The sequence below is a fragment of the Bubalus kerabau genome, chromosome 11, assembly GCF_029407905.1.
Source record: "Bubalus kerabau isolate K-KA32 ecotype Philippines breed swamp buffalo chromosome 11, PCC_UOA_SB_1v2, whole genome shotgun sequence".
NCBI lineage: Eukaryota > Metazoa > Chordata > Mammalia > Artiodactyla > Bovidae > Bubalus > Bubalus kerabau.
The window spans coordinates 43,565,916-43,592,348 of record NC_073634.1 but is presented as its reverse complement, the minus strand read 5'-3'; the positions used below and the strand labels follow the sequence as shown (position 1 = coordinate 43,592,348).

The following is a 26,433-nucleotide window of genomic DNA, read 5'->3' as shown; positions in this document are numbered from 1 at the left end:
GTGTGGTCACATATGGTGAATCTATATACTATAATTATTAAATATATTCAGTTCAGTTCAGTCACTCAGTCGTGTCCGACTCTTTGTGACCCCATGAACCACAGCATGCCAGTCCTCCCTGTCCATCGCCAACTCCTGGAGTCCACCCAAACCCCTATCGATGGAGTCAATGATGCCATCCAGCTATCTCATCCTCTGTCGTCCCCTTCTCCTCCTGCCCTCAATCTTTCCCAGCATCAGGGTCTTTTCAAATGAGTCAGCTCTTCACATCACGTGCCCAAAGTACTGGACTTTCAGCTTCAACATCAGTCCCTCCAATGAACACCCAGGCCTGACCTGCTTTAGGATGGACTGGTTGGATCTTCTTACAGTCCAAGGGACTCTCAAGAGTCTTCTCCAACACCACAGTTCAAAAGCATCAATTCTTTGGCACTCAGCTTTCTTTACAGTCCAGCTCTCACATCCATACATGACCACTGGAAAAACCATAGCCTTGACTAGATGGACCTTTGTGGACAAAGTAATGTCTCTGCTTTTTAATATGCTGTCTAGGTTGGTCATATCTTTCCTTCCAAGGAGTAAGTGTCTTTTAATTTCATGGCTGCAATCACTATCTGCAGTGATTTTGGAGCTCAGAAAAATAAAGTCAGCCACTGTTTCCACTGTTCTCAAAATACTAGAGAAATAAAGTCAATGTTCAATAAATATTGATCTGCTACGAAGTATATCCTGATTCATCTCAATTTCTATATACTGAGGCTGATCCAACAGAAATTAACTAAAGTCTTAAGAATGCATATTATTCTTAATGTTTTCTTTTTACTCATAATCAAAATGCTCTAATAAAAAGGGAAATACAATATTTTTGATTGAAGCTCATTGGAAAAAAATGTTTTATGTTCTATCTCTGCATATAAAAAATGGTTTCACAGCAAACCACTGAATTTGATGAAACTGAAAATTCTGGTGGATAATAATTAGAATTTTATATCAGAGGATATAGCTATCAGTTTTTTAAATGGCTTCTTTTATATTTCCATTAAGTTTATGAAACTGAAAAACTACAAAAAAGGAAAAAATCTACTTAAATTAGTGTAGATTAAGTGGTGACCATTATTGCAAGGGAAATACTATGTCAAGGAAATGGCTCTTTGTTTTGTTGCAAAAGTGATAAAAACACAAAAGTCAATAAAACTGTTAAAATAAGTCTCAGTAATTACCAAGATCAAAATCCAGTGGCTTTTTATTAAACATGAACTTTTGTTCTGCCTTCTGCAATACGTAAATAGTGCTGACAATTGGTTTGTGAGGCACTTGCTACAATAAAATGTAATTGTATCATGAGAGAAAGGTGACAATCAGGAGATCATGAAAAAATTACATATTCTCACTGGTAGTTAATTAGCCATGCAAAACCTCCTCAAACAGATATTCTCTTCTATTAGGAATGATTACTATGCAGGCCTACAGATGTCAATACCACAGTCATTCAAATACTTCTTTCCCTACTAATTGAAGGTTGTAAAGCTCTGGTGCCAAGGTTTTGCTTCCAAAGAGCTAATTTATGACTAGAAGGATATTTTATGTCTTCAGTTGCAGCAGCTACAAAATTCAGCAAATCAGAACCATCTGTGCACTGATACTTGACTCACCATTCATCGAGCAGCCTATCAGTCACATTAGTTTGCATCTTGCATTCTTGGCTTGTGAACACTTACGATGATCCAAAGTTCAGAAGAAATATTAAAAATGAATGGCATCCTGACCCTACCCCAATGTACATGCATCAGGAAACAAAGCCCTCCCCATTTTTTTTTGCACATGAGCAGTGTCACGGCAGGGCTGAACATCTAGCTGCCTGTCCAGTAATGTTGATAGCAGTCTCAGGTTTCCCTCATCCTCTTAAAAAAATGTTTCAAGTTTTAATTCTTTTGTGTCTTTCCAGTTCTAATTCTTTTTTAATTTTTAGTGCTGTTGTGAGGGAGTCAGTTGGAAGATAAAGTGGAAGGCAAAACTTTAAAAAATAACTTATTTCAAAAATTGTTTTTACAGATTGAAATATCAGCACATACAAATAACCTGGTAAAATCTAAGAATATTATTATTACCACCAAATTATGGCCGAACGAGTAAGCAAAAGCAGAGGGATGACTAAAGAAAATCTGAAGGAAAACAGAAAAAAAAAAAAAAAAAAAAGATTTTTCATGAATAAAATTGGATTAGCCTTTAGTATCTTACTCTAGTCCTATCTCTATGATATTAGTGACTGCTTTATTTATTTAATAATATACAACGGGGCACACAGGTTCTACTATTTTTCTCTAAAAGACAAGTCAAAGGGACCTTCAACAAAATTTCTTGGAGCTCAGTTAGGGGATACAGGAATTAGAAATTATAAGTAAGAAACAGGACTGTCAGACTCATTCTGAAACCTAAAACAACTTCATTTGGTAGATAAGCTTCACAGAAGGTCATCATTGGATTGCAGGAACTGTTACTTACCTTTTGATTGTTTGGAGCATGCATATTTAAGCTCTCTCCTTTAGTGCAAAACTCCAGTGGTCCTAAAGGTATTCCACTTGGGTTCAGAATTTTCTTGAGTGTTTGATAGTCTGGCTTTTCATCATATGCTAAATTATGAGCACATACCAAATACTGGGCTATTTCACCTGTGAAGTATTAATTTTTTTTGATATGTCATACATAATAGGCAAAAGTTGTCAAGACTTCAATATTCTCAAAATCGCAGTTGTTTTTCTCTTACACAAGAACGTGCATGTGCACACATACATCCTCTTTGAAGAACCTAAGAATGAACAACTCAATGTAAAGTACTTTTTAAATGATATCCAAACTTGACTGACATACAGTGACCTACAAATTTGACAGGATGGAGAAACAGGTGGGCTTTTATTTACATGTCTTTGTTGATAAAGTTCGTAATTCACTCATCAGAGGAAGCCATTTAAAAATTATAGTTAGTGATTTGAATTTATGGGGTGCAACTACTAAGAATTACATGAATAATAGACTAGCCATGCTTCATACTTTTTTCCTAACATTTTCAAAATTCAGTTAAAAATAAGTTTTTTTTGAAGTTTTAAAAATTCAGTTAAGAATACTTGCACATGTATACCTGTGGCGGATTCGTTTTGATGTTTGGCAAAACTAATACATTGTTTGAGGTTTAAAAATAAAATAAAATTGAAAAAAAAAAAAAAGAATACTTACTATAGACCTCCTTAAAGGAAAAAAAAAAATCACTGAAAATTTTAATTAAGGCTTTGATTTTGAGAATACAACAGTACATTTAGAAATGACCTTGAATTCTGTGGTTTTAGCCATGACTGACTAGGATTTGCCACTATCAGGCCTCCCATACCAATCTAGACCAGTGCAATCACAGCATAAGCCTTCTGATTTAGAGCACAAGGATGAGAAGTTGCCATCTTTTACTTCTGCTCTTCCCCAGACCAGTGTAGTAATCTCCCCACGAGAAAAAAAGCTGCAAACCACAAACTTTTAAATACATTCAGCACAAACAGAATCCGTAACCAAAATGACGAATACAACCACTGTAAAACAAATGTAGTTTGCATTTTTGCTTCAGGTGGAGGTTCAATCTGAGATACAAGTAAGTGATAATACCATACACTATCTAAAAACTGGCATGTTTTCATTTGTTCAAAGATGTTTATACTCCATAAACTAGTTTTTACAAGGCTTTCCTCTTCAAAAACTTATTACTAACCCAGACACAAGGAGCTCTTACTTTCTCACTAAGTTGTTTATATCCTATGGTGGGGAAGTTGGGGAAGCTTTGTGAGTTGGAAGAAGTAACTGCCTAAAATTTTGCTCCCCTCCAGGTCTAGCTCCTTTCAAGCAGGGAACTGCAGAGACACTGGATATCACTCCCGACAGGGAAAAATTCAAAAAGGAACAGTCATCATCTCTCCCCTCAAGGAATGTCAGAGAGTGACCATTTTACACTGTATTGTCCACAACTATTTTCTAGGAGCAGAAGGCTACTACGGATAAACTGAAAACTCTTGGCTCCAGAGTTTGTTTTTTTTGGCATTTTGGAAACTGTGGCAATTCTGCAACCTCCTTTTTTCCTCTTGAATGTATAAGATGTCAAAATTCTGTTACCTACCATTTGCTCAACCAGGATCTATAACTAGCAAGTGCTACAGCTTCATCAAAGTTATATCTCATGTTTCCAGAAGCCCTTTAGGGGGCATCTGATTCTTGAAGAGATGAACAAAACAAAAAAAGATTAAATTATATTCACTACCATTTTAATATAAATATTAATGTAAATATTCTGCTGTTCTTTGTTTAAGATTGGTAAGCCTGGTTTGGTATGCTGTGCTTAGTTGCTCAGTTGTGTCTGACTCTTTAAGTCCCCATGGACTATAGCCTGCCAGGCTCCTCTGTCCATGGGGATTCTTCAGGAAAGAATACTGGAGTGGGTTGCCATGCCCTTCTCCAGGGAATCTTCCTGACACAGGAATTGAACCAGGGTTTCCTGCATTGCAGGCGGATTCTTTACCAGCTGAGCTACCAGGGAAGCCCTACAATGCTATTAACCAGAATATCCCAAATGGAGAAGAGAGCTGAATATGTGAATATGCTGGGCATAGTTTTCACAAATCACTGTTAGAAGACATGGAAGACTCCTGGTGCTCTACCAGTTGACTGCAGCTGTGCTGGAAAGCCTTCATGGATCTGGGCTTTAAAAAAATGAGGTACCATGAGGTAGGAGAGGAAGAAAAAGAGAAGAGCCACCTCTGTTACGAATTTATTATGATAAACCTGATGCTCAGACAATTGTGATATAGTACTGGTTTTAAATGTTAGCGTTTCAAGATCTAGATTTATTATATTAGGTACACCTTTTAATTTACTAGCATATTTCCAGAGCTATAAAACAAAATGCTTTGAGCAGTATGAAATTATGATATTCTTGAATCATCTGCTTTTTAAGCTAGTGAAATATTAAGTATCATTAGTATCATTTCAAGAGACAGAAACTTTTGAAACTATTATTATTACACTGAGTGGGACATGCATGCTGCAAACTTCTCAGCTGTTTTATATCATAAAATGTCTTAGTAGCAAACCTTTTGTAAATCAGATTAATTCTCATGCTAGTAATACCCACTCTCCTAAGCACAAACAACTTGAGACTTTCAGTTAATCATAAAGTCTCAACATTTTGTGCTTTAAAAATAGAAATCTGCATTTTATAAAATAACTGTATAGACTCAAACAAATGGTTTGTATGGAAAAAGAGGAGCCTGGCACTCCTCCTACTGTTTCTCATCGTTCAAATCTCATCTCTAGCAACAGCAGTGTCCCAGAACACACACTGGTCCATAGGCATTTATTGTGTATGATCCAGGGCACCTGGGCTTTCTTTTCTAATCCTAAACTCAACAGTTTACTTTTTAGGCAGGAGGGACAATAAAAGACAGATACAATATTAAAATTTTTTTTTTAACATTTCATCTCTCATTTTGCTGTCTTATTGAGTAAAATGAAAGCTGTACGATTTGGTAAAAATGCCAATAAGAACCCTCCCCCAGTATCGTGGAGGGTTCAGGATGGGGAACACAGGTATACCTGTGGTGGATTCATTTTGATATTTGGCAAAACTAATACAATATTGTAAAGTTTAAAAATAAAATAAAATAAAATAAAAATGCCAATAAGAATATTAGCCAAAAATGAATATTGGCATATTGACTGAGTTACTCAGTGGAGTTACATAAACAAAAAGCTTTCATCTTGCAGCCCATCCCCACCAATGAGAATACTACTGTCCCATTTGAGTGAAGAAGCAGCAAGACTCATACGGGGCCGACTTATGGGACTTGGGAAATGGAAGTGGGAAAGCACGGCTGGTTTATTTGTTTCCTATGGAAATGAAAATTCTGGTTTCTGGTCAAAGAAGGGCTGTAAGTATAAGTTTAAAATGATTTAACTCTACTTTCAAACTCTCATGTGGAAACTGATACTATTTGACCTTCTCTAGACAGTCAGTGTACATATTTGCTTTCATAAGTCAGCTAAAAGCTAACTGAAATTGCCCGATACAAATAGAGATCAAGATGCACTCTGCTTATCGTCTCGGGAAGAAAGCAAACCGGACGGCAGAAGCAGGCTCTGTTCTGTGAGGCAATCTAACTCGGCTGTTAAATTGGGGCTGAACAATGTGCCATGCAGCACTTGGGTAATTCTGAATCGCCTTGCTATTTTTACTGACAGTGCTACCAATTAAAGAATTCCAAAATGGTCTATACTCACATGAAAGAGAAACCCATTTAATGAAATATACTTTGAATCCCCAGGTCACATGCCTTGCCAAACCAAAAAAAAAATTTTTTTCGGGTTGCTGGGTCAGACTATAATCCAGGTCTAAACAGCATTCAAATGTTTAATAGTTTGCTTTTTTAAATTATTAATTGAAAGCAGTCTTTCCTTAGATCAACTTTACCTTCAGAGAAACAAAACCAGAAAGTCCACTCTAGAAATACCAGATATAGTAGGCCATGGAACTTGTGCACAATTCCCCAAGCATACATCTGAAAGAAAGCAGTGCCATCAGCAAAGCTGAGAACACTCCCTGAGCAAGTTCTTGCAGCATTCTTGTGTCCTAATGAAAAGAGGATCTAAAAGTTCTCTTCTCTAGCCACCTGTTTGGAACCCTGGGGGGTTTCTGCCCACCACTGTGGGAAGGGGACTGGGTGCAGAAACAGGGACGAGTGACACATGCAGTGACCTGGAAATCCTACAGGGGGAGACAGAAGCTATCGTTTGACTTACGGCAGCTGCTTCCGGAAGGAGCCCATTGAAGTACCGACTCAGGGAGCTCATCCAACAGACTGAAACAGAGGAGAGTAAGGCACAGCGAATTTTGTTTGCAATCCTGTGACATGCTGTTTTGATCAGAAAACAAAACTTGTTGATGGGTCACTAATAGTGTGACTTTCCATACTTTTTTTTCCTACCCACCTGTACGGGATAAGAGGGTAAGTGGACAGGGGAAATCCCTCAAATCTCACTGATCAATTTTATATCAATCACCTAGAAACTAAACATAGAAATACAGTATAAATGCTTTAATACAAGGTCTGTATATGCCAATGTAGAAGTAGGGATACATGGTTTTTTTGTAAAAATCTGAAGAAAAAGATATGTGGAAAAATTTTACCTGGATTTACAAAATATTTTTCCTCATGTATTTACCACTGGGAAGGGGTAAATTATTTCCTTTTTATGTATATTGTTCTTCACTGGGCAGTTTTTTATGCTATGCTATCCCTGGTGGCTCAGACAGTAAAGAATCCATCTGCAATGCGGGAGACCTGGGTTCAGTCTCTGGGTTGGGAAGATACCCTGGAGCAGGGCATGGCAACCCACTCCAGTATTCTTGCCTGGAGAATCCCCATGGACAGAGGAGCCTGGCGGGCTACAATCTTTGCGGGGTCACAAAGAATTGAACACAGAACTGAGAAACAAAGCACAAGATTAAACAGATTAATAAGAAATAGCCCCCCCAAAACCCATTATTCTAAGACTTTTCAGTGTTTTAGACTGAACAAGTACAAATCTCTTAAGTTGCTTTAGCCACAAATATATAAACACTCAACTAAAATTACTTATATGAACGATTCACAAACTCAGGCATAGGCACAATTGCAACAGTAAATGTACTGACCTAATATTACCTGATGTCAGGAACATAAAGGACGGAAGGGAGATACAATATGGTTGAATATGCAAGCCTGACCTTATTGGGAAATAATGCCTTCTCAGCAAGTTGAATAAATTATGATTATGTACTATATAAGAAGTTTGAATATATTTATATCATAATTGAATATATATCTTATTAATATACATATATATGCCTTAATTATAAACTTCATAATACTAGCTTTACTGGTCAATCGGTTTATGCTATTAATCAGGCCAAAATAAATATATTAACACAGGCAAGGGATCTAAAAATATAAATGGGGATTATGTTTATTAGTATTATGTTTTATTATTTATATGATACCCTATTACCTTCTATATTTGAAGGTATACATGCAGGCATATTCATTAAAGAGATCTACAATGAACACATCTATACATGCATATTGATAAAAGACCAAAAAAAATATCTGTAAGTCTTGTGAAAAGAAAAACATATATATTATCATTAGAATTAATATGCTAGTTTTTTTAATAAAGCATTTTATTTAAATTAGATAAACTGAGGTGAGAAATTGGAAACCAAGACTGCTTACACGTGCCCATCACTGTGCTTTGACCCTGACTCACGTATTGAAGAGCATTAGTTACCTGAGGCTGAGATGGACACATCGGTCACTGCAGTAAATAACTGACGAGATCGTTCTAACGCTGACATACAAACGTGTTAGTTGGGGTAAGGGACTAGAATGCTCAAGACTGAAGTGGAGAGATATATCTTACAATATATGTCAGTATTTACAAATGCAATCTGTACTACTCTCTATCTGTGGGTTAGCTTCCCTCTCTGTTAAGAACTGATGTCACACTGAATTTGAAAGACTGATGTCTAAGGATTAGTTACCCCTTCTGTAAACTTCTGTTGTGACTTGTCTTATTTAAAATACAGCAGCTTTTTCCAATCATGATATTATATCTGTACATAACTACTGTTGAGAATATCTTGGTACGTAATGAAAAATTGACTATGCTGTGTTATAAGCAATTGACTTTTTCTTAGGCCTGATCAAAAGGCCTAAGAAAAAAGTGAGAAGAACAGTAAAAGAGTAAACCACTCTGCTCTTAGTCTAACCTATTTCTCATGCTAATAGAGTTTAGGTGATAAAAATTGAATGTGGAATATTATAAATGTCTATGTGGCTGCAAAATGATCTCTTGGATAAACATCTCATATACAAATTTTGTTTATTTCTTCCTTAAGAAACAGAACATTCTCCCTCCCAAAACACAGGATTAAGAAGAAGTATGTTCTTCTCACTTGAAAAAATAAGTCCTGTTTGTCCCACTCCACACTGTTGCTTTGCACAGTTAATATCAATCACACCAAGCTACCAAGCTCACACTAACTCCATGTACTTGTACAATGATAATTTGAAAATTCTCTTCCTTGAAAATACCACCACCTAGAATCTAAGCTTTGGAAAACACCCTGTGAAGTAACAAATATTTCACTTTATATTTTGCATTACAACTCAATAGATGTGATTTCATAGGTGTTAGCTTAATGGAGTGTATGTCTGTAAGCTGTTTGGTTTTTTTTAAATATTTTTCAAATTTAAGAAATTTGCTTTGGCTATCATGTTAGTTGAATGGCAGTCTTTTCTGGGATATTAACTTGCTTTAGTGTATCCTTTCAGCCCTGGTGCTGTAAATGATGGAATACTTGAAAATATGTACTTTGTTTTCGCAGCCTGGACAGCTACAGGGTCCTGCAGGCTCCTTTCCCAGGGCAGTCTCCCACATAACCACCGCAGCAGGCAGTAGCCGAGGATCTCAAGGTCACTTCGTCTGGACAGGGCTATAGGAATAAGCATTAAGACAGAAAGATGAGGGATAAGCAAGTTTTGAGAAATAGAGAAATCACTGAATGAACTACCACTGATGAAATATGAAAAAGCCAAATGGGCAATGTGTTTTGTTTGTTCAGCTGGAGAAAAGCTTAAACGCCCAGGCATTTGGCCCCAGTCCACAGACAGGCAGTGACTTGTTGCTGTTGAAAGTAAGGGTCAGTTTCCTCACCTCCTCCAACTTCATCCTTCCTTAGTCTGGCCTGTCACATGAACTTGATCTCCATGGCCTCTGACATGATCCAGACAACCCATAACCTGGCACCAACACTTTCTCAAAGAGCCAAGCAGTAAAACAAAGAAATAAATGTCTGCAGCTAAATTGCTAACATATGTTTCAGGAAGTCCATGGGGTCTGCATTGGTCATGCAGAGACCCTTCGAGTGCAGACTAAACATTGATGGCCTTTCCTGTTCCACTCATACTAGTAGCCTTTGAAATTGGAAGAATATGACAAAACTGCCATCTAGTGTGCAGTATTAAAATACAGGTCTTTCTTAAGACTTTTCAATTAAATAAGAGTACAGGAAAAATATGCCTTCTGTTTTGTGGGTACACGGATCTAGAATTTTACGAATATGATTTTAGATATAAGCAGTGCTATGGTGAAATTCTGGTCAAACATCCTGAAAAAAAAAAGGTAAAGCAATAGAGTGCGTGAAGGATGAAGGTGGAGGTGGTGGGAAGTAGATTTTAAAGCAAAATAGAGGCTTCCAGAATTTAATATAAGATGGCTTTTCATTAAAAAATACAGTAAAAGAATACTTTGAGGTCACTGTAAATATCATTTATGTAAAATTACTAAATGACAGACTAATTTCATGATAATTTTATGTTTTTAAAGTAGCTGATTTCAAAAGAAGGACAATGAAATCTAGTAAAATATCAAAATGTAAAAAATATTACTGAAATAATGATCAAAACATTTACAAAGTCCCACAAAATAAACTCATTTTTATAACCATTCCAAATTGTCATAAAACAATAGGTTGGCTTAGATTTCTACCATGACTTGAATGTTCACCTGTGTAGGGATATAAAATCTCCTAAGTGTAATTCATGGCTGCTAAACCTGCTGTAAACAGGTATCCTGTTTTATTATCTTTCATTAAATATACTCTGAAAAGTCACTCAGTAAACTCAGTTTTTAATTTTAAAAGTCGTCTACTAAGAACAATGTTGCTAGCACACCATAACTACTTTTGGTCACCATACATAAGCTATTATAAAAGCAGAAGACAAGATTAGCTCTCACACATACTCTATCTTAACTGCTATTAGAGTACTGGATTATTAAAGGCCCTTCAATCGAGTAGAATGCAACAGTCCCATGGGTATCATTTCCTTTCTGCACAGCTTCAACAATGTCCTAATGCAAGACTTGGCTCCCCTATTAAAATAAAAACACAATCTCTACCATGCTGTTTTGCAGTGATTTCTTCAGTAATAAATCTCCCATTAATAATGGAATGGTTCCATTTGTACAGATGTGTTCACAAGTCCCTTTTCCATTATGGCAATTTCTGATTACTACCACTTAAAAAAATTCACATCCTCTAATTTTCAAAAAATTATATTCTGGCACCTGTTTGGACAATATAGGCTACACACAAGAGACCCTCTGAGGAAAAACAACCAGAATTAAAATAGAATGAACATTTCCAGCCACTTCCCCCAACCCTCCAACTGAGGGATTAATTGATATGAAGCTGTAAGTAATGACAAGTCATTTAGATTCCTGAAGCCAATCCTTCATAAACTGGTCTTCATTTGAAATAGCCCTTTGAGAATTAACTTTACTTCACTAGTATAGTTCAGTCTTACCTAATTAAACTATGGCATCACATTTTTCAAACTTTTATTTACTTTTACTACATATATACATTAATAACTATGGTTAGGTAAATGTTTTACCACTGTTTCCACTAAGTTCTACAGATATACACGTAATGTTAAAGAAAAAATTCTACAGTAACTCTTTCCCACCATTGAATGGTGAGATGACAGGATTAAAAATGCTTCCAAGCACACACCTCTCCCTGAAAACTCCGTCTCAGGGAAACAAACTGCAAAGTGTGATGTGTTTATTTGAGAATCTAAACTCTAAGATCGTGCCAACGACTATGTCATCTCTCCATCTACTACATACAGAAGAGCATTTTTAACACTGGTTAAATTAATTAAAATATTTTGGATGACAATATTAGCATCTATGAGTGGGTATGTAATTAACACAGTAAATTGATCATATATCTAAATTTAATGTAGATGTACTTTAAACAAAAGACAGATAATATAATATCTGTTGAATCTAGGAATCGAACATTTGGATATTTACTGTATTATTCTGTTATTTTCTGTATATCTGACAACGAAATGCTGAAAATTAAAAAACAAGAGTTGATCACAGCTGAAGAAGACAATATCTAACTATGAAAATATTTTTTAATTTGAAAGCTGGAACATATGTTATGGATTATTTTATTTCTGTATAATTTGTATTTCTGTATAATTTATTATAATACATAAAGTTTATCAGGTGCACTTGATAGTTAATATAATCATTAACAGCATATTTTCATATATATTTCCTATATGTAAAGTCATACTTTTACTTATGGTATTACTGCTTGGAAATATAGGAAAATTTAGTTATTAATATTTTTCTTCTACATTCTCATGTCACTTTCTAAATATAATTTAGCATCCAATTTTTACTTTGCTTTTTAATATGGTGGTGTTCTCAGTTGCTCAACATTTCTAAATGATTATTGCCAAGAGAAACACCCCCCAAAAAATGTACAGGTGGAGTGGGACTTGAATTCTATTTCCCTAGAAAGCAGATACCAGAAACAGCTGACACTAGAATACATAACTAAAATAAAAACAATCCATGTGATTTATGAAGCTGCTACTGTGCCAGACACTCTAACTGCTTTTATCTTATTTAATCATCTTAATAATAACATGAGGTAAGTATCATTAACCTTGTTGACAAATAAGAAAACAGAGTCTCAGAGAGGTTAAACAACTTGCTCAGTATCACAGAGCAAAAACTCACAGAGCTCTGCACTGAAATCCAAAGCGTTCAGAATCCAAAGCCAACACTCAAATCTGCCAATTACTTTGCCTCCCTTGTTAGTTTTAACACCATTTAGACAACATTATATATACTGCTTCTATAGTTAGGGAAGTATTTGAAGCAGGCATTTTAACTTAAAACACCAAAAGATATACTGACCAAAGACAGGTGTACTGGCAAGGAAGAAATAAGCAGCAGATCCTGAGGTCTAAGCTGCAGCACTAACAAAATTTTTCATGCAACCAACCTTTCATGAAACTATTTGTTTAAAACTACTTCATTCTGATGAAAAAGACTGTCTAGTTAAAACATTAATTTATAAAGTGTTAAATGGTTCTTCCAAGCTGGAACAGAAACAACAAAGAAATCACACTGGAGAACTGGTCCTTACTATGAAGATAAACTGCAGTAAACTTATCTGGGTGAGATTCATCAAATGGAATGAAAGAATTGGGAGAAAAAGAAAAATATCAGTGTTAATCCCCAAATGGATCTGATTATTTGCCTAACATGTTTTCTATATAGACAACAGTTTTTTTCTTATATAGAGCAACATTATAAAGTAGGAGGAAAAACAAGTTTTTGTAGGAAATAATAAAATGAACCTGAAAACTTCTGCCTTAAGCAAACAAGGTTTAATTGCTCAAAATACTAGTTTATATATTCAGAAATGACAATAGGAAAGCAGAAAACATCTCAGTAAGACGTTCATCTGAGAAGTGAATTGTGACTATCTGCAGAACGAATTTAAAGGTTACTCTTGTTTTTCCAACTAGTAACCTATGTTATTTTTTATTTATTTTTTAACCTATGTTATTTAGTAGTTTTTCCAATTCAGATCTATAAAGAGCTAGGGAACTTTAAGGTGGCTCTAATTTACTGCAATTAGGATATTAGGAAAGTAGAATGCAATGTGTCACATTTCAAATAAATAAAATCAGGGCTCTCATTTCTTCAGTACCTTTTAAATCCTAGGCCTTAGTTTTTGATGAAACACTACTGTGTGATCTCAGGAGAAGTTATTCAACAGAGCAAAGGTATCTTACATTTGGCCAATGTGTATTCTTAACCCAACCAAACAGTTTAAGATCTATGCCAGGACTTTGAAAGTCTTGTCTAAATGTCAAAATTGGGTTACGCCACATAGAGGGAATAGTGCCTTCATTAACATTTATTTATACATCAACCAAGGAGTATTTATAGCAGTGAAATTTACTTAAAAATAAAAATCAACGGTATGTTTTTCTGACTACTAGTAGATTCAATAGTAACTTGAAGGTTTACCTTAATATCTTATAATTGAAAAATGGGTTCCCTTTTTTGAATTATTGTTTTGGAAGTTAAATATTGTGTAAACCATGTCATTTCCCCAAGTTTGGTAGCATGAAAACACATTCGCAGTTTATCTCACATATATTTTGTAAGTTGGAGTGCCATATTAGAGTGAAATGCAGCCATGCAGGAAATAACACAAGACTTGGATTTCATAAACTGTAGCAATTGGCAAAAAAATTTAAAAGTATGCAATATAGTTCTTTCCTTGATACTGAATATATCATATAAACAAATGGACATTTAAAATGCAATTTAGATATCACATTGTATGGTCATCAATGATGTCCAATTAAAACAGGTATTATACACTCAATGCACAGGTCTGAAGTATTTAAAAAAGCTCAATATGTTAAGTGCAGTATATCTCTAGAGAAATTAGGTATTGACTGCATGCCTCAGTGAGCAGAAAAATCTACAAAAATCCATACCACACATTGATCCCAATATTGCTTTTTAACATTACTAAGAATGTAACAAATTTTAAAATAGTGTATTTGACACAGATATAATTCTCTTTAATTATCAGGCAACAAGCCCAAAAATATGTCAATGTTTATACATGTTGGTTTTTATGAATAAAAGATTAATAATAGATGAGATAAGCCCAACATGTATTACTCTAATTTTACACTAAATGAAGCACTTCAGCCACTCACAAAACACTTCTAGGTCATATAAGAGAATTGAGTTTAGAAGAATAATTACAATTTGAAAAAATACAGATATATACATGTACAATAGCTCAAGAATAGTTATCTATCCATTCACCCATCTGTTCATTCACCTTTATATATCTCTATTCATATTTTTACGTATAATAATACAAGCTACCCTCCTTTTACACAGGTGAACTAAAAATGCTTATGTAAAACTGACGACGGGCACCTTATACAAATTCATTATGAAAACCCAACTATTAATAATCCACAGAAACATGAGAGTTATCTTCAGTTTCTGAATAACCACTACAAAGGTAACAGACCAGACAGTCTGACCAGGTTAGCAATATATCTGTTAAGTGTCTAATCCATAAGTCAGTCTTACACTGAAGGCTGGATATTTCCCAGGGCCTGATCAAGCCAAGATAAACCTAAAACATAACAAATGCTCTGACAACTAGAGATTCTATTTCCTAGTGATAACTTGTTTTGCTCTTTATGTTTTCCCTTGCATTATCTGTCTCAGTATTTATTTGATCTCATAGCTGCACTGGTATAGAAAAGATTTTTCTGAGATTAAACTACATAATGTATACTGAAAGTAAACACATTAATATTTATGAATCTGACCTTCTACATTTACCTACAGGATTTATGGCCTTGTTTATACTAGTTTCTAGATAGGACTAAATGATTACTTCATTTTGAATAAAATCCTAAAGTGAAATGTTTTATTTTGGAAAATTAAATCTAAAACATTAGGAATGAATAGTATTCAAATATTTGAGGATATCAAACCTTTCAGTTTTCATACTAAATTGCATGTTAAAATTTCAGCAAATGTGTGTACATGCACATCTATGCATCTATGTGTGGAAGTATATATGTGTGTATACATATATGTGAAGGCATATGCATATATATGTATATCTATATGTAAATATAGATATGGTGAGAACTTTACTGTATACTCTATTTTTAATGCATTAAGGGAATCTAATTTTTATAGAAATCTTTTTAAACCTGTGGTAAAAATGAATATTCACTCCAGGTTATAACTTTTCAGCAAATCCCAAAAATAGGTAGTGGAGGTTCCAACCTGAGTAGCCTTCCCAAAGAGGTAATATCTTTCTATTACTATTCTCAGTTCATTCTTCTCTCCAAAGACCTAGCATGGTGAAATCTACCCAGCTCATCAACATGTACTATTATTTAGGGAGCAAAAAACTTAAATACACTACAGAATAAAATATTGTTCAAATCTTTCGTGAAGGTAGCATAATGAAAATATTTACCTAAACTATGGAATAACTGAGGAGGACTTTCAGAATTACCACAGTCCAAACAGTGATCAGACCAACATCCATCAACTCCACTTTCCCATTCCACAATCACAGTTATATTTATAATGGTCAAAATCTAATCACATCAGTATTAGAGCTATTGGTTGAACTTAGTGGCCCAATTATAAGTTAACATCGTCAATAATGTAATTGGACCAATGCTTAAGAGTCTGTACGATGAATTTCCAGTTATACTACTATCAAAAAGTACTTTCAGGTCTCTAAATATTCTTTCATACTAATACATCTTGCAATAGTAAAGAACAAAATTCACTGTGAACTTTAAAAAAATAAAACAAAACATTATCAGTGAACATTTGACTTTTACATTCCTTGTCCTTAATCGCTCAGTCTTGTCTGAATCTTTGCGACCGACTACAGCCCACCAGGCTCCTCTGTCCATGGGGTTTTCCAGGCAAGAACACTGGAGAGGGTTGCCACTCCCTTCTGCAGAGGATCTTCCCAATCCAGGGATCGAACCCAGGTCTCCTGCACCGCAGGTGGATTTTTTTACCATCTGAGTCACCAGGGAAGCCCTTAATTAAAGCCAATGTCCCATTTATATCATTTTTAAAAGGCCATTGATTCATTAACAATGTTAATGGTGAAAAATAATACAATATTATTAAATTTCTGAGTGAAATCATTACTTTTTTAACCAAACTATCTTTGAAAAAAATGCAGTGATTTCTCTTACTCTGATCAGGAGTTATATGAGCTAATTTCCAACCCCCCAAATTTAACCTATGATTCTTCCTGAAAGGAAGAAGGTATACAACTGATACACTTGTTCCACTTTTTCAGTGGCCAACCAGTCCATTCTGAAGGAGATCAGCCCTGGGATTTCTTTGGAAGGAATGATGCTGAAGCTGAAACTCCAGTACTTTGGCCACCTCATGCAAAGAGTTGACTCACCGGAAAAGACTGTGATGCTGGGAGGGATTGGGGGCAGGAGGAGAAGGGGACGACAGAGGATGAGATGGCTGGATGGCATCACTGACTCGATGGACGTGAGTCTGAGTGAACTCTGGGAGTTGGTGATGGACAGGGAGGCCTGGCGTGCTGCGATTCATGGGGTCGCAAAGAGTAGGACACGACTGAGCGACTGAACTGACTGACTGACCTTAAACTACAGTGGGTTTTAAATGCCCTTGAAAATGATCAAGACCCTCTACATTACATGGTCAATGGTCCTTTTAATAGAAAAGGCAATAACATACAGTTGTTTGCACCAACAAAAACTTGTTAGAAAGTATCAGTTTAGGGTAACAGTTCAACAGCCATTAACAAGTGCAAATATCTAACTGCCTTTTAGTGAAAATGTGGTCCATTTGAAGCTGTTTAAAAATTATTTGTGTGGTTTAGTATATTTGAAAATACTTTTGTAAACAAAGTTTATGAATAATACAATTTTGAAAGCCAAAGTTTTTCAAGTCACCATTTTTTTTTTACTAGCATAACATTAGAATTGACTTTTTGTCTTGCTGACAGAGCAACTAAGAAAGTACAGTTGCATTGACCATATTGATTGTGAACAAAGCAACCATCAGGGGGGACTCTGCACCATATATTTTCAATATTGAACTCCTACTTCCTTTTCCATGGCTTTCTGGGTCGGCTATTGGATTTGGACTGCAGTGTAATAAACAGCTAAGGTTTAATTAATGGTAAATGAATACAAGACATAGGTTATGACTTTAACTAATTAGGGAATTGTTGAATTAAGTCTGCCTTGGAATGCAAGGCAGTACAATCAATATCCAATAAAAGGACTATGTATGTAATTTACCTGCAAATGTGTTTCCAATACCATCAAAGTGAGTTTAAATAAGTAAGATATATGAAAGGTGACTAGGAGAGATTTCCACAAGTTAACACTTCATAGTTTCAGAAAAGACTTCCTTATTGTTGAGATGGTATCTTCTAAATCTCTGGTAAGAGCACAATGAAAAATATGAATCATTCTTCACACATGTACCTGCACCAAATCCAAAAGAGTTTCTAAAGCATAAAAATTCAGTTGTTGACTTTCAAGTTTAACGTAAACAACTAGTACTTTAGGCTGCTCCAAATGAGCATCAAATTTTGCTTACTTGACATCTTTTATTCTTTTTTCACTTGTCAAAAGTCTGTATCTCTTCTCTCAGTTAGAAGAGTATTTGTTGACATACAGGAATTCACTACTTTTGATAAAAATCTCACCACTGTTCTCATTCTTCAAACTGACCAGGCGAAAAGGTCATTTCATGGAGCCTTAGGACTTTGTTCTAATAATTGTGTAATAAAAAAAGAAACCTACCTACTCCCTTGTGGGCATCCAAGCTGGTAAACTCTATTGTCCCATTATGGCCTTTTTTAGGATTTTCCTGATACTGTTTGTGGTTCCCATTGGGACAATATCTGTAGGAAAGTCCATAATCTGCAAGATAAACCTGGAAGACGTGAACAGACAAATGAATAATGTTTTTGTCCTTTGAAAATTTAACCTTTATAATTAAGTCTTAAGAAACTGATAGGTTAAAAGAACCTCAGATCTGTATTTTATTAAACCAAACGGTGCCTTCGGATAAAATATATACAACTGGGGGCCATAACAATGAACTGTCTAACTTAAATCCTTACTACAACATAGGCATATCTTGTTTCTGAGTTGACTTAGATTTTCATTCTTTTTATTCTGCTCTTAAATTCCCTTCCCTCCAGGTGAGCATGTAGATGTCATAAACCACAATATGTCTTTTTATCTATATTCATACAGCTTATGAGGATCAGCCTTTTTCCTTAGTAACCCCTCCCTATAACATAAAACTATTTCAACAGGGAGGGGAGATGAGAAGAATCTAAAAATAGTAAGCTAATATTACAGGAATCTCCATTAACAGGAAGCATAAAAACAGTGAACAGACTATAAGAGATAATAACTGTCAAAATTTAAAAAAAAAACACCAGCATCATGTTGTCCATATTTAAGAATGGAACATCAATGCAGTACTTTTGGTCTTTCAGACCAATCCATATCATCACTGTTATCTTTGTAAGTCAGTCAGAATCTAAGCAGGGTATCCAAACAGAATATAGATTGTTGAAAAGTCAGATGGCAACTCAAGTGAATTTTCCTAAGGTTACTTTTGGAGAGAGAAAGAAGGGAGGGGAGAAGTAGTTTTACAGATAGACCATACACTGAATAGGGAAGTGTTATGATTAGATGTTTATTCTAACATATATCAGATGGTAAAGAGTCAGTCTGCAATGCAGAAGACCTGGGTTCAATCCCTGGGTTGGGAAGATCTCCTGGAGAAGGGAATGGCACCAACTCCAGTGTTCTTGCCTGGAAAATCCCACAGACAGAGGTGCCTGGCAGGCTACAGTCCAAAGTGGTGCTAAGAGTCATACACAACGGAAGCGGCAGCATGCACACACAGTCAGCATATTATACTTTCCACCTACATGTTACCATGATCCTCTCCCCTCTAAACCACTGGAAAAGAAAGCAGCTTCAACTTTTAAAATGGATTGTTTCACATGTATTTCTTTAAAATTTAGGGAATAAGGCAACACTTCACAATGTTCAGCTTTAAGACAATAGAGTATTAATATTATAATACAACTGGAATTTTAAAAGATACCTATTAAAAGAAAATTAAATTTTAATTGAAGTTGTTGGTTTCAGGACAGCCTAAGTAGAAGATATTCTGAACTTCAAAATATAAACAACACAGTTTCCTTCATTTGCTGAAGAACATAGCTTGCTAGATTGTATGAAAACATGATATTTCAGTTTTGTCTCTCACTCACAGATGCCATTTCTCAACATGGCTTCAGGAGTAACTGCCCAAAGTAACTGCACTTCAGAATCAGATGTAAAACTGGTTGCTTGCTTTCACTATTTATGATGCATTTTTATCTTTATTTGAGAACTAAATAGACTTCACTTTGCAAAGCAGACATCCTGAGAATGTAGATATTGATAGCAAATGGAAAGGCTCTCATTCAGTTCAACAGAGATATCAAAAGCTTTACAGATGAGAAAAAGCTAAGAGAATTCAGCATCACCAAACCAGCTGTACAATAAATGCTAAAGGATCTTCTCTAGGTGGGAAACACAGAGAAGAAAAAGACCCTCAAAAACAAACCCAAAACAATTAAGAAAATGGCTATAGGAACATTCATATTGATAATTATCTTAAATGTAAATGAACTAAATGCTCCAACCAAAACACATAGACTGGCTGAATGGATACAAAAACAAGTCCTGTATATATACAAGAGACCCACTTCAGATCTAGGGACACATACAACCTGAAAGTGAGGGGAGAGAAATAGATATACCATGCAAATGGAAATCAGAAGAAAGCTGGAGTAGCAATACTTGTACCAGATAAAAAAGACTTTACAAAGTAAAGACTGTTACTAGAGATAAGGAAGCACACCACATAATAATCAAGGGTTCAATCCAAGAAAATACAACAATTATAAATATTTATGCACCAAACATAGGAGCACCTTAATACATAAGGCAAATGCTAACAGCTATAAAAGGGGAAAATGAAAATAACACATTAATAGTGGGGGACTTTAACACCCCACTTACATTAGTGGACAAAAAATACATGGACAGATCACCCAGAAAGAAAAAACAAAAAAGAAAACACAAGCTTTAAATGACACCATAGACCAGATAGATTTAACTGCTATTTATAGGACATTCCACCTGAGCGCAGCAGAATACACTTTTTTTCTCCAGTGCACACAGAACATTCTCCAGCATAGATCATACACTGGGTCACAAATCAAGCCTTAGGAAGTTTAAGAAAATTGAAATTTCATCAAGTATCATTTCCATAATGCTATGAGATTAGAAATCAATTACAGGGAAAAAAAAAAAAAAAAAAACCTGTAAAAAAAATCACAAACACATGGCAAAAAAAAACACACAGCATTAAATAACTAAGAGATCACTGAGGAAATTAAAGAGGAAATTAAAAAACTACATAGAAAAAAATGACAACAAAAACACAATGACCCAAACCTATGGGGTGCAGCAAAAGCAGTTATAAAAGGGAATTTTACAGCAATTCAATCTCATTTCAAGAAACATCAAGAAACATCTCAAATAAACAATCTAGCCTTACACCTAAAGCAAGCAGAAAAAGATGAACAGACAAAACTCAAAGTCAGTAGAAGAAATCATAATGATCAGAGCAGAAATAAACAGAAATGAAGAAATCAAGAGTAAAGATCAATAAAACTCAAAGTTGGTCCTTAGAGAAGATAAACAAAATTGATAAACTTTTAGCCAAACTATCAAGAAAAAAAGGGAGAGGACTCAAATCAATAAAATTAGAAATGAAAAAGAAAGTACAACTGACACTGCAGAAATACAAAGGATCATAAGAGACTACTACAAGCAACTATATGCCACTAAATTGGACAACCTGGAAGAAACAGGCAAATTAATGGAAAGGTACAACTTTGCAAGACTAAACCAGGAAGAATTAGAACATGTGAAGAGATCAATCACAAGTAATGAAATTGAAACTATAATTAAAAATCTTCTAAGAAACAGCAGTCCAGGACCAGATGGCTTCACAGGTAAATTTTATCAAATATTTTAAGAGCTAACATCAATCCTTCTCAAACTCTTCCAAAAAATTACAGAAGGAAGAACACTCTCAAATTCATTCTGTGAGGCTACCATTAGCCAGACACCAAAAACCAAACAAAGATATCATGAAAAAAGAAAATTACAGACCAGTATCACCTCATGTGAAGAGTTGACTCATTGGAAAAGACTCTGATGCTGGGAGGGATTGGGGGCAGGAGGAGAAGGGGACGACAGAGGATGAGATGGCTGGATGGCATCACTGACTCGATGGATGTGAGTCTCAGTGAACTCCGGGAGTTGGTGATAGACAGGGAGGCCTGGCGTGCTGCGATTCATGGGGTCGCAGAGAGTTGGACACAACTGAGCGACTGATCTGATCTGATCTGATCTGATCACTGATGAACATAAGACACAAAAATCCTCAACAAAATATTAGCAGACAGAATCCAAGAGCACATTAAAAGGATCATACACCATGATCAAGTGGGATCTATCCCAGGAATGCAAGGATTCTTCAATATACACAAAGCAATCAATGTTAACACCATATTAACAAATTAGAGAATAAAAAAGCAATCTTCTCAACAGATGCAGGAAAAACTTCTGACAAAATTCAACACATATTTATGATAAAAACTCTCCAGAAAGTGGGCACAGAGGGAATCTACCTCAACATAATAAAGGCCATATATGACAAACCCACAGTAAACATCATTCTCAATGGTGAAAACTGAAAGCATTTCCACTAGGATCAGGAATAAGACAAGGATGTCCACTCTTGCCACTCATATTCACCATAGTTTTAGGAGTCCTAGTCATGGCAATCAGAGAAGAAACAGAAATAAAAGGAATATAAACTGGAAAATTAGAAATAAAACTGTTACTATTTGCAGATGACATGATACTGTACACAGACAATTCTAAAATCCTAAAAATGCCACTAGAAAACTACTAGAACTAATCTATGAATTTAGTAAAGCTGCAGGATACAAAATTAATGCACAGAAATGTCTTGCATTCCTATACAATAACAATGGAAGATCAGAAAAAGAAATTAAGGAAACAATTCCATTCACCACTGCAACAAAAAGAATAAAATATTTAGGAATAAATGTACCTAAGGAAGCAAAAGAACTATACTCAAGAAAACTATAAAACACTAATGAAAGAAATCAGAGATGACACAAACAGATGGACAGATATACCATGTTCTTGGATTGAAGAATCAACACTGTCAAAATGAATGTACTACTCAAAGCAATCTATAGATTCCATGCAATCCCTATTAAATTGCTAAAGGCATTCTTCACAGAATTAGAAGAAAAATTTTTACAATTTTTATGGAAACACAAAAGACACAAAACAGCCAAAGCAATCGTGAAAAAGAAACACAGAGGCAGAGGAATTAGGCTCCCCAATTCTAAACTATAGTACAAAGCTACAGTAACCAAGACAGTATGGTATTGGCACAAAAACAGAAATGTAGACTAATGGCACAGGATAAAAAGTCCAGAGATAAACCCAGGCACCTATGGTCACCTAATCTATGACAAAAGAGGCAAAAATGTACAATAGAGAAAAGACAGCCTCTTCAGTAAGTGGTTCTGTGAAAACTGGACAGTTACATGTAAAAAAAAATGAAATTAGAACATCACCAAATACCATGCTGCTGCTGCTGCTAAGTCGCTTCAGTCATGTCCGACTCTGTGTGACCCCAGAGACGGCAGCCCACCGGGCTCTCCCGTCCCTGGGATTCTCCAGGAAAGAACACCGGAGTGGGTTGCCATTTCCTTCTCCAATACATGAAAGTGAAAAGTGAAAGTGAAGTCACTCAGTCATGTCTGACTCTTAGCGACCCCATGGACTGCAGCCTACCAGGCTCCTCCATCCATGGGATTTTCCAGGCAAGAGTACTGGAGTGGGTTGCCATTGCCTTCTCTGACCAAACACCATACACAAAAATAAACTGAAAATGCATTAAAGACCTAAGCGTAAGACTAGACATTATATAACTCTTAGAGGAAAACTGAGGAAAAAGACTCTGACATAAACTATAGCAAGATCTTTTTTGACCCATCTCCTAATAAAAACAAAAATAAACAAATGGGACCTAATAAAACTTAGAATATTTTGCACAGCAAAGGAAACCATAAACAAGAGGAAAACACAGCCCTTAGAATGGGAGAAAATATTTGCAAATGAAGTAATGGACAAAGGACTAATCTCAAAAATATACAAACAACTCATGGAGCTCAATACAAAAAAGCTTCCCAGGTGGCACAAGCGGTAAAGAAGTCACCTGCCAATGCAGGAGACTTTTAAGAGACGTGGGCTTGAACTCTGGGTTGGGAAGATCCCTTGGAGGAGGGCATGGAAATCCACTCCAGTATTCTTGCCTGGAGAATCCCAGGGACAGGGGAGCCTGGTGGGCTGCCGTCTCTGGGGTTGCACAGAGTCGGACACGACTGAAGCGACTTAGCAGCAGCAGCAGCAAAGCAACTAAAGCAACTCAGCATACAGCATGCACATAGAGATCAACACAAGAAACAAACAACCCAAGCAAAAAATGGGCCTAAGATCTAAACAGGCATCTCTTCAAAGAAGACATACAGATGGCAGAGGGACACAAAAAGATGCTCAACATCACTAATTATTAGAAAAATACAAATCAAAACTACAAAGAGGTATCACTTCAAACTGGTCAGAATGGCCATCATCAAAAAATCTACAAACAGTCCATGGAATTTATAAATTCTATACAAAATGTACAAAATCTACACAGTCCATGGAATTCTCCAGGCCAGAATACTGAAGTGGGTAGCTTTTCCCTTCTCCAGGGTATCTTCCTAATCCAGGGATCAAACCCAGGTCACCCGCATTGCAGGCAGATTCTTTACCAGCTGACCCACAAGGGAAGCCCAATTAATAGAAAAATACCAGTCAAAACTACAGTGAGGTATCACCTCACACTGGTCAGAATGGCCATCATCAAAAAATCTACAAACAATAAAAAGCTGGACAGGGTGTGGAGAAAAGGGAACCCTCTTGCACTGCTGGTGGAAAGGTAGATTGATACAGTCACTGTACAGAACAGTATGGAGGTTCCTTAAAACACTAAAAACAGAACTACCACATGACCCAGCAATCCCACTACTGGGCATATACCTTGAGAAAACCATAATTCAAAAGGACACATGTACCCCAATGTTCATAGCAGCACTATTTACAATAGCCAGGACATGGAAACAATCTAAATATCCATCTAAAGATTAATGGATAAAGATGTGGTACATATATACAATGGAGTATTACTCAGCCACCAAAAGAAACAATAAAGGGTCATATGTAGAGGCATGAATGGACCTAGAGTTTGTCATACAGAGTGAAGTAAGTTGGAAAGAGATAAACAAGTATCTTATATTAACACATACATGTGGAATCTACAAAAACAGTGCTGATGAAACCATTTCCAGGGTAGGAATAGAGACACAGATGTAGAGAACAGACATGTGAGCACATGGCAGACAGGGAAGGGGATAGTGGGATGAACTGAGAAATTAGGATTGACATGTGTAAAACAGATAGCTAGTGGGAACCTTTAAAAAACACAAGACACTCAGCTTGGTGCTCGGTGGTGACCTAGATGGGTGTGATGGAGGCCCAAAAGGGAGGAGATATATTTATACATAGAGCTGATTCACTTCATTGTACAGCAGAAGATAATATAGCATTGTAAAGCAATTATATTCCTTCTTGCTAGGTAGAGTAATCTTGGTTGGTTTTTCCCTTTCATCACTTTTAATACATCCTGCCATTCCCTTCTGGCCTACAGAGTTTTTGCTGAAAAATCAGCTAATAGCCTTAATGGGGATTCCCTTGTATGTTATTCAGTTTTGTTTTGTTCTCTTACAACCTTATGAGACAGGTAGGGAAGATGTATCACTATACACATTTAACAGATGAAAAATAATATGATACACCCAAATAATGCAAGTCATCCAACACTCATTAAATTCAGCTTCTACAAAACATTGTATTGTTTTAGTGAATTTTTCGGCTGTCCCCTCCCCCTCAAAAAACATCTAATCTACACTAATACTTTCAAGGACTTTCAATTTTAATATTTTATTATTAAAAAGGTAGTATAGTAGCCATGGAGACACAACCTCATTAAGAAAGAACTGGTCTTTCACCTGTGAGGAGTGCAATACTCTGACAACCTCCAGAGGCAGCGCCACTAGGAATTAGGATAGCATGTGAGCCAAAACCACACTCTCCCCTGGCAGCTCCTACTAAAGAATGATCATGGCAGGAAAGCTGTGTGGCCATTTTTATCCAACTGGAGACTCTTCAAAGGGGACCCGTTAGCTCTGGTCCTCCCTAATTGGCTGAGATTTTGTTGGAACTGTATCACAGTCTGAGCTCTTCCTGCCCAATCTTCCTGTTTCCTTTTCTTTCATAGGTGTCATTGCAACATCCCACTCTGAAAGCTTTCCTTGTCCAAACACACTTCCTCACCTTTTATCTTTCTATTGTGCTGTGCTAAGTCGCTTCAGTTGTGTCTGACTCTTTGCGATCCTATGGACTCCAGCCCACCAGGTCCTCTGTCCATCTGATTCTCCAGGCAAGAATACTGGAGGGGACTGCCATGCCTTCCTCCAGGGGATCTTTCAGATCCAGGGATTGAACCTGTGTCTCTTATGTCTCCTGCATTGGCAGGCAGGTTCTTTACTGCTAGTGCTTTTCTCTTATACAGGTAGTATACTCCCTTGCCTCAATAAAGAGCTTGTACTCCTAA

The 26,433-nt window shown here is 36.0% G+C and overlaps 1 protein-coding gene across 3 annotated transcripts in view; it reads right to left on the bottom strand.

Annotated features, from left to right (window-relative positions):
- The window catches only part of VRK2 (VRK serine/threonine kinase 2), a 108,611-nt gene that overhangs the window by 14,856 nt on the left and 67,322 nt on the right, over positions 1-26,433 (bottom strand). For all 3 annotated transcript variants that reach the window (XM_055540169.1, XM_055540168.1, XM_055540167.1), the window contains exons 8-11: positions 18,330-18,462; positions 9,442-9,562; positions 6,829-6,887; positions 2,503-2,669 (exon numbers count right to left, since the gene is read on the bottom strand). In XM_055540169.1, the coding sequence (XP_055396144.1) occupies positions 2,503-2,669; positions 6,829-6,887; positions 9,442-9,562; positions 18,330-18,462 (480 nt within the window). The remainder of the gene's footprint in view (positions 1-2,502; positions 2,670-6,828; positions 6,888-9,441; positions 9,563-18,329; positions 18,463-26,433) is intronic.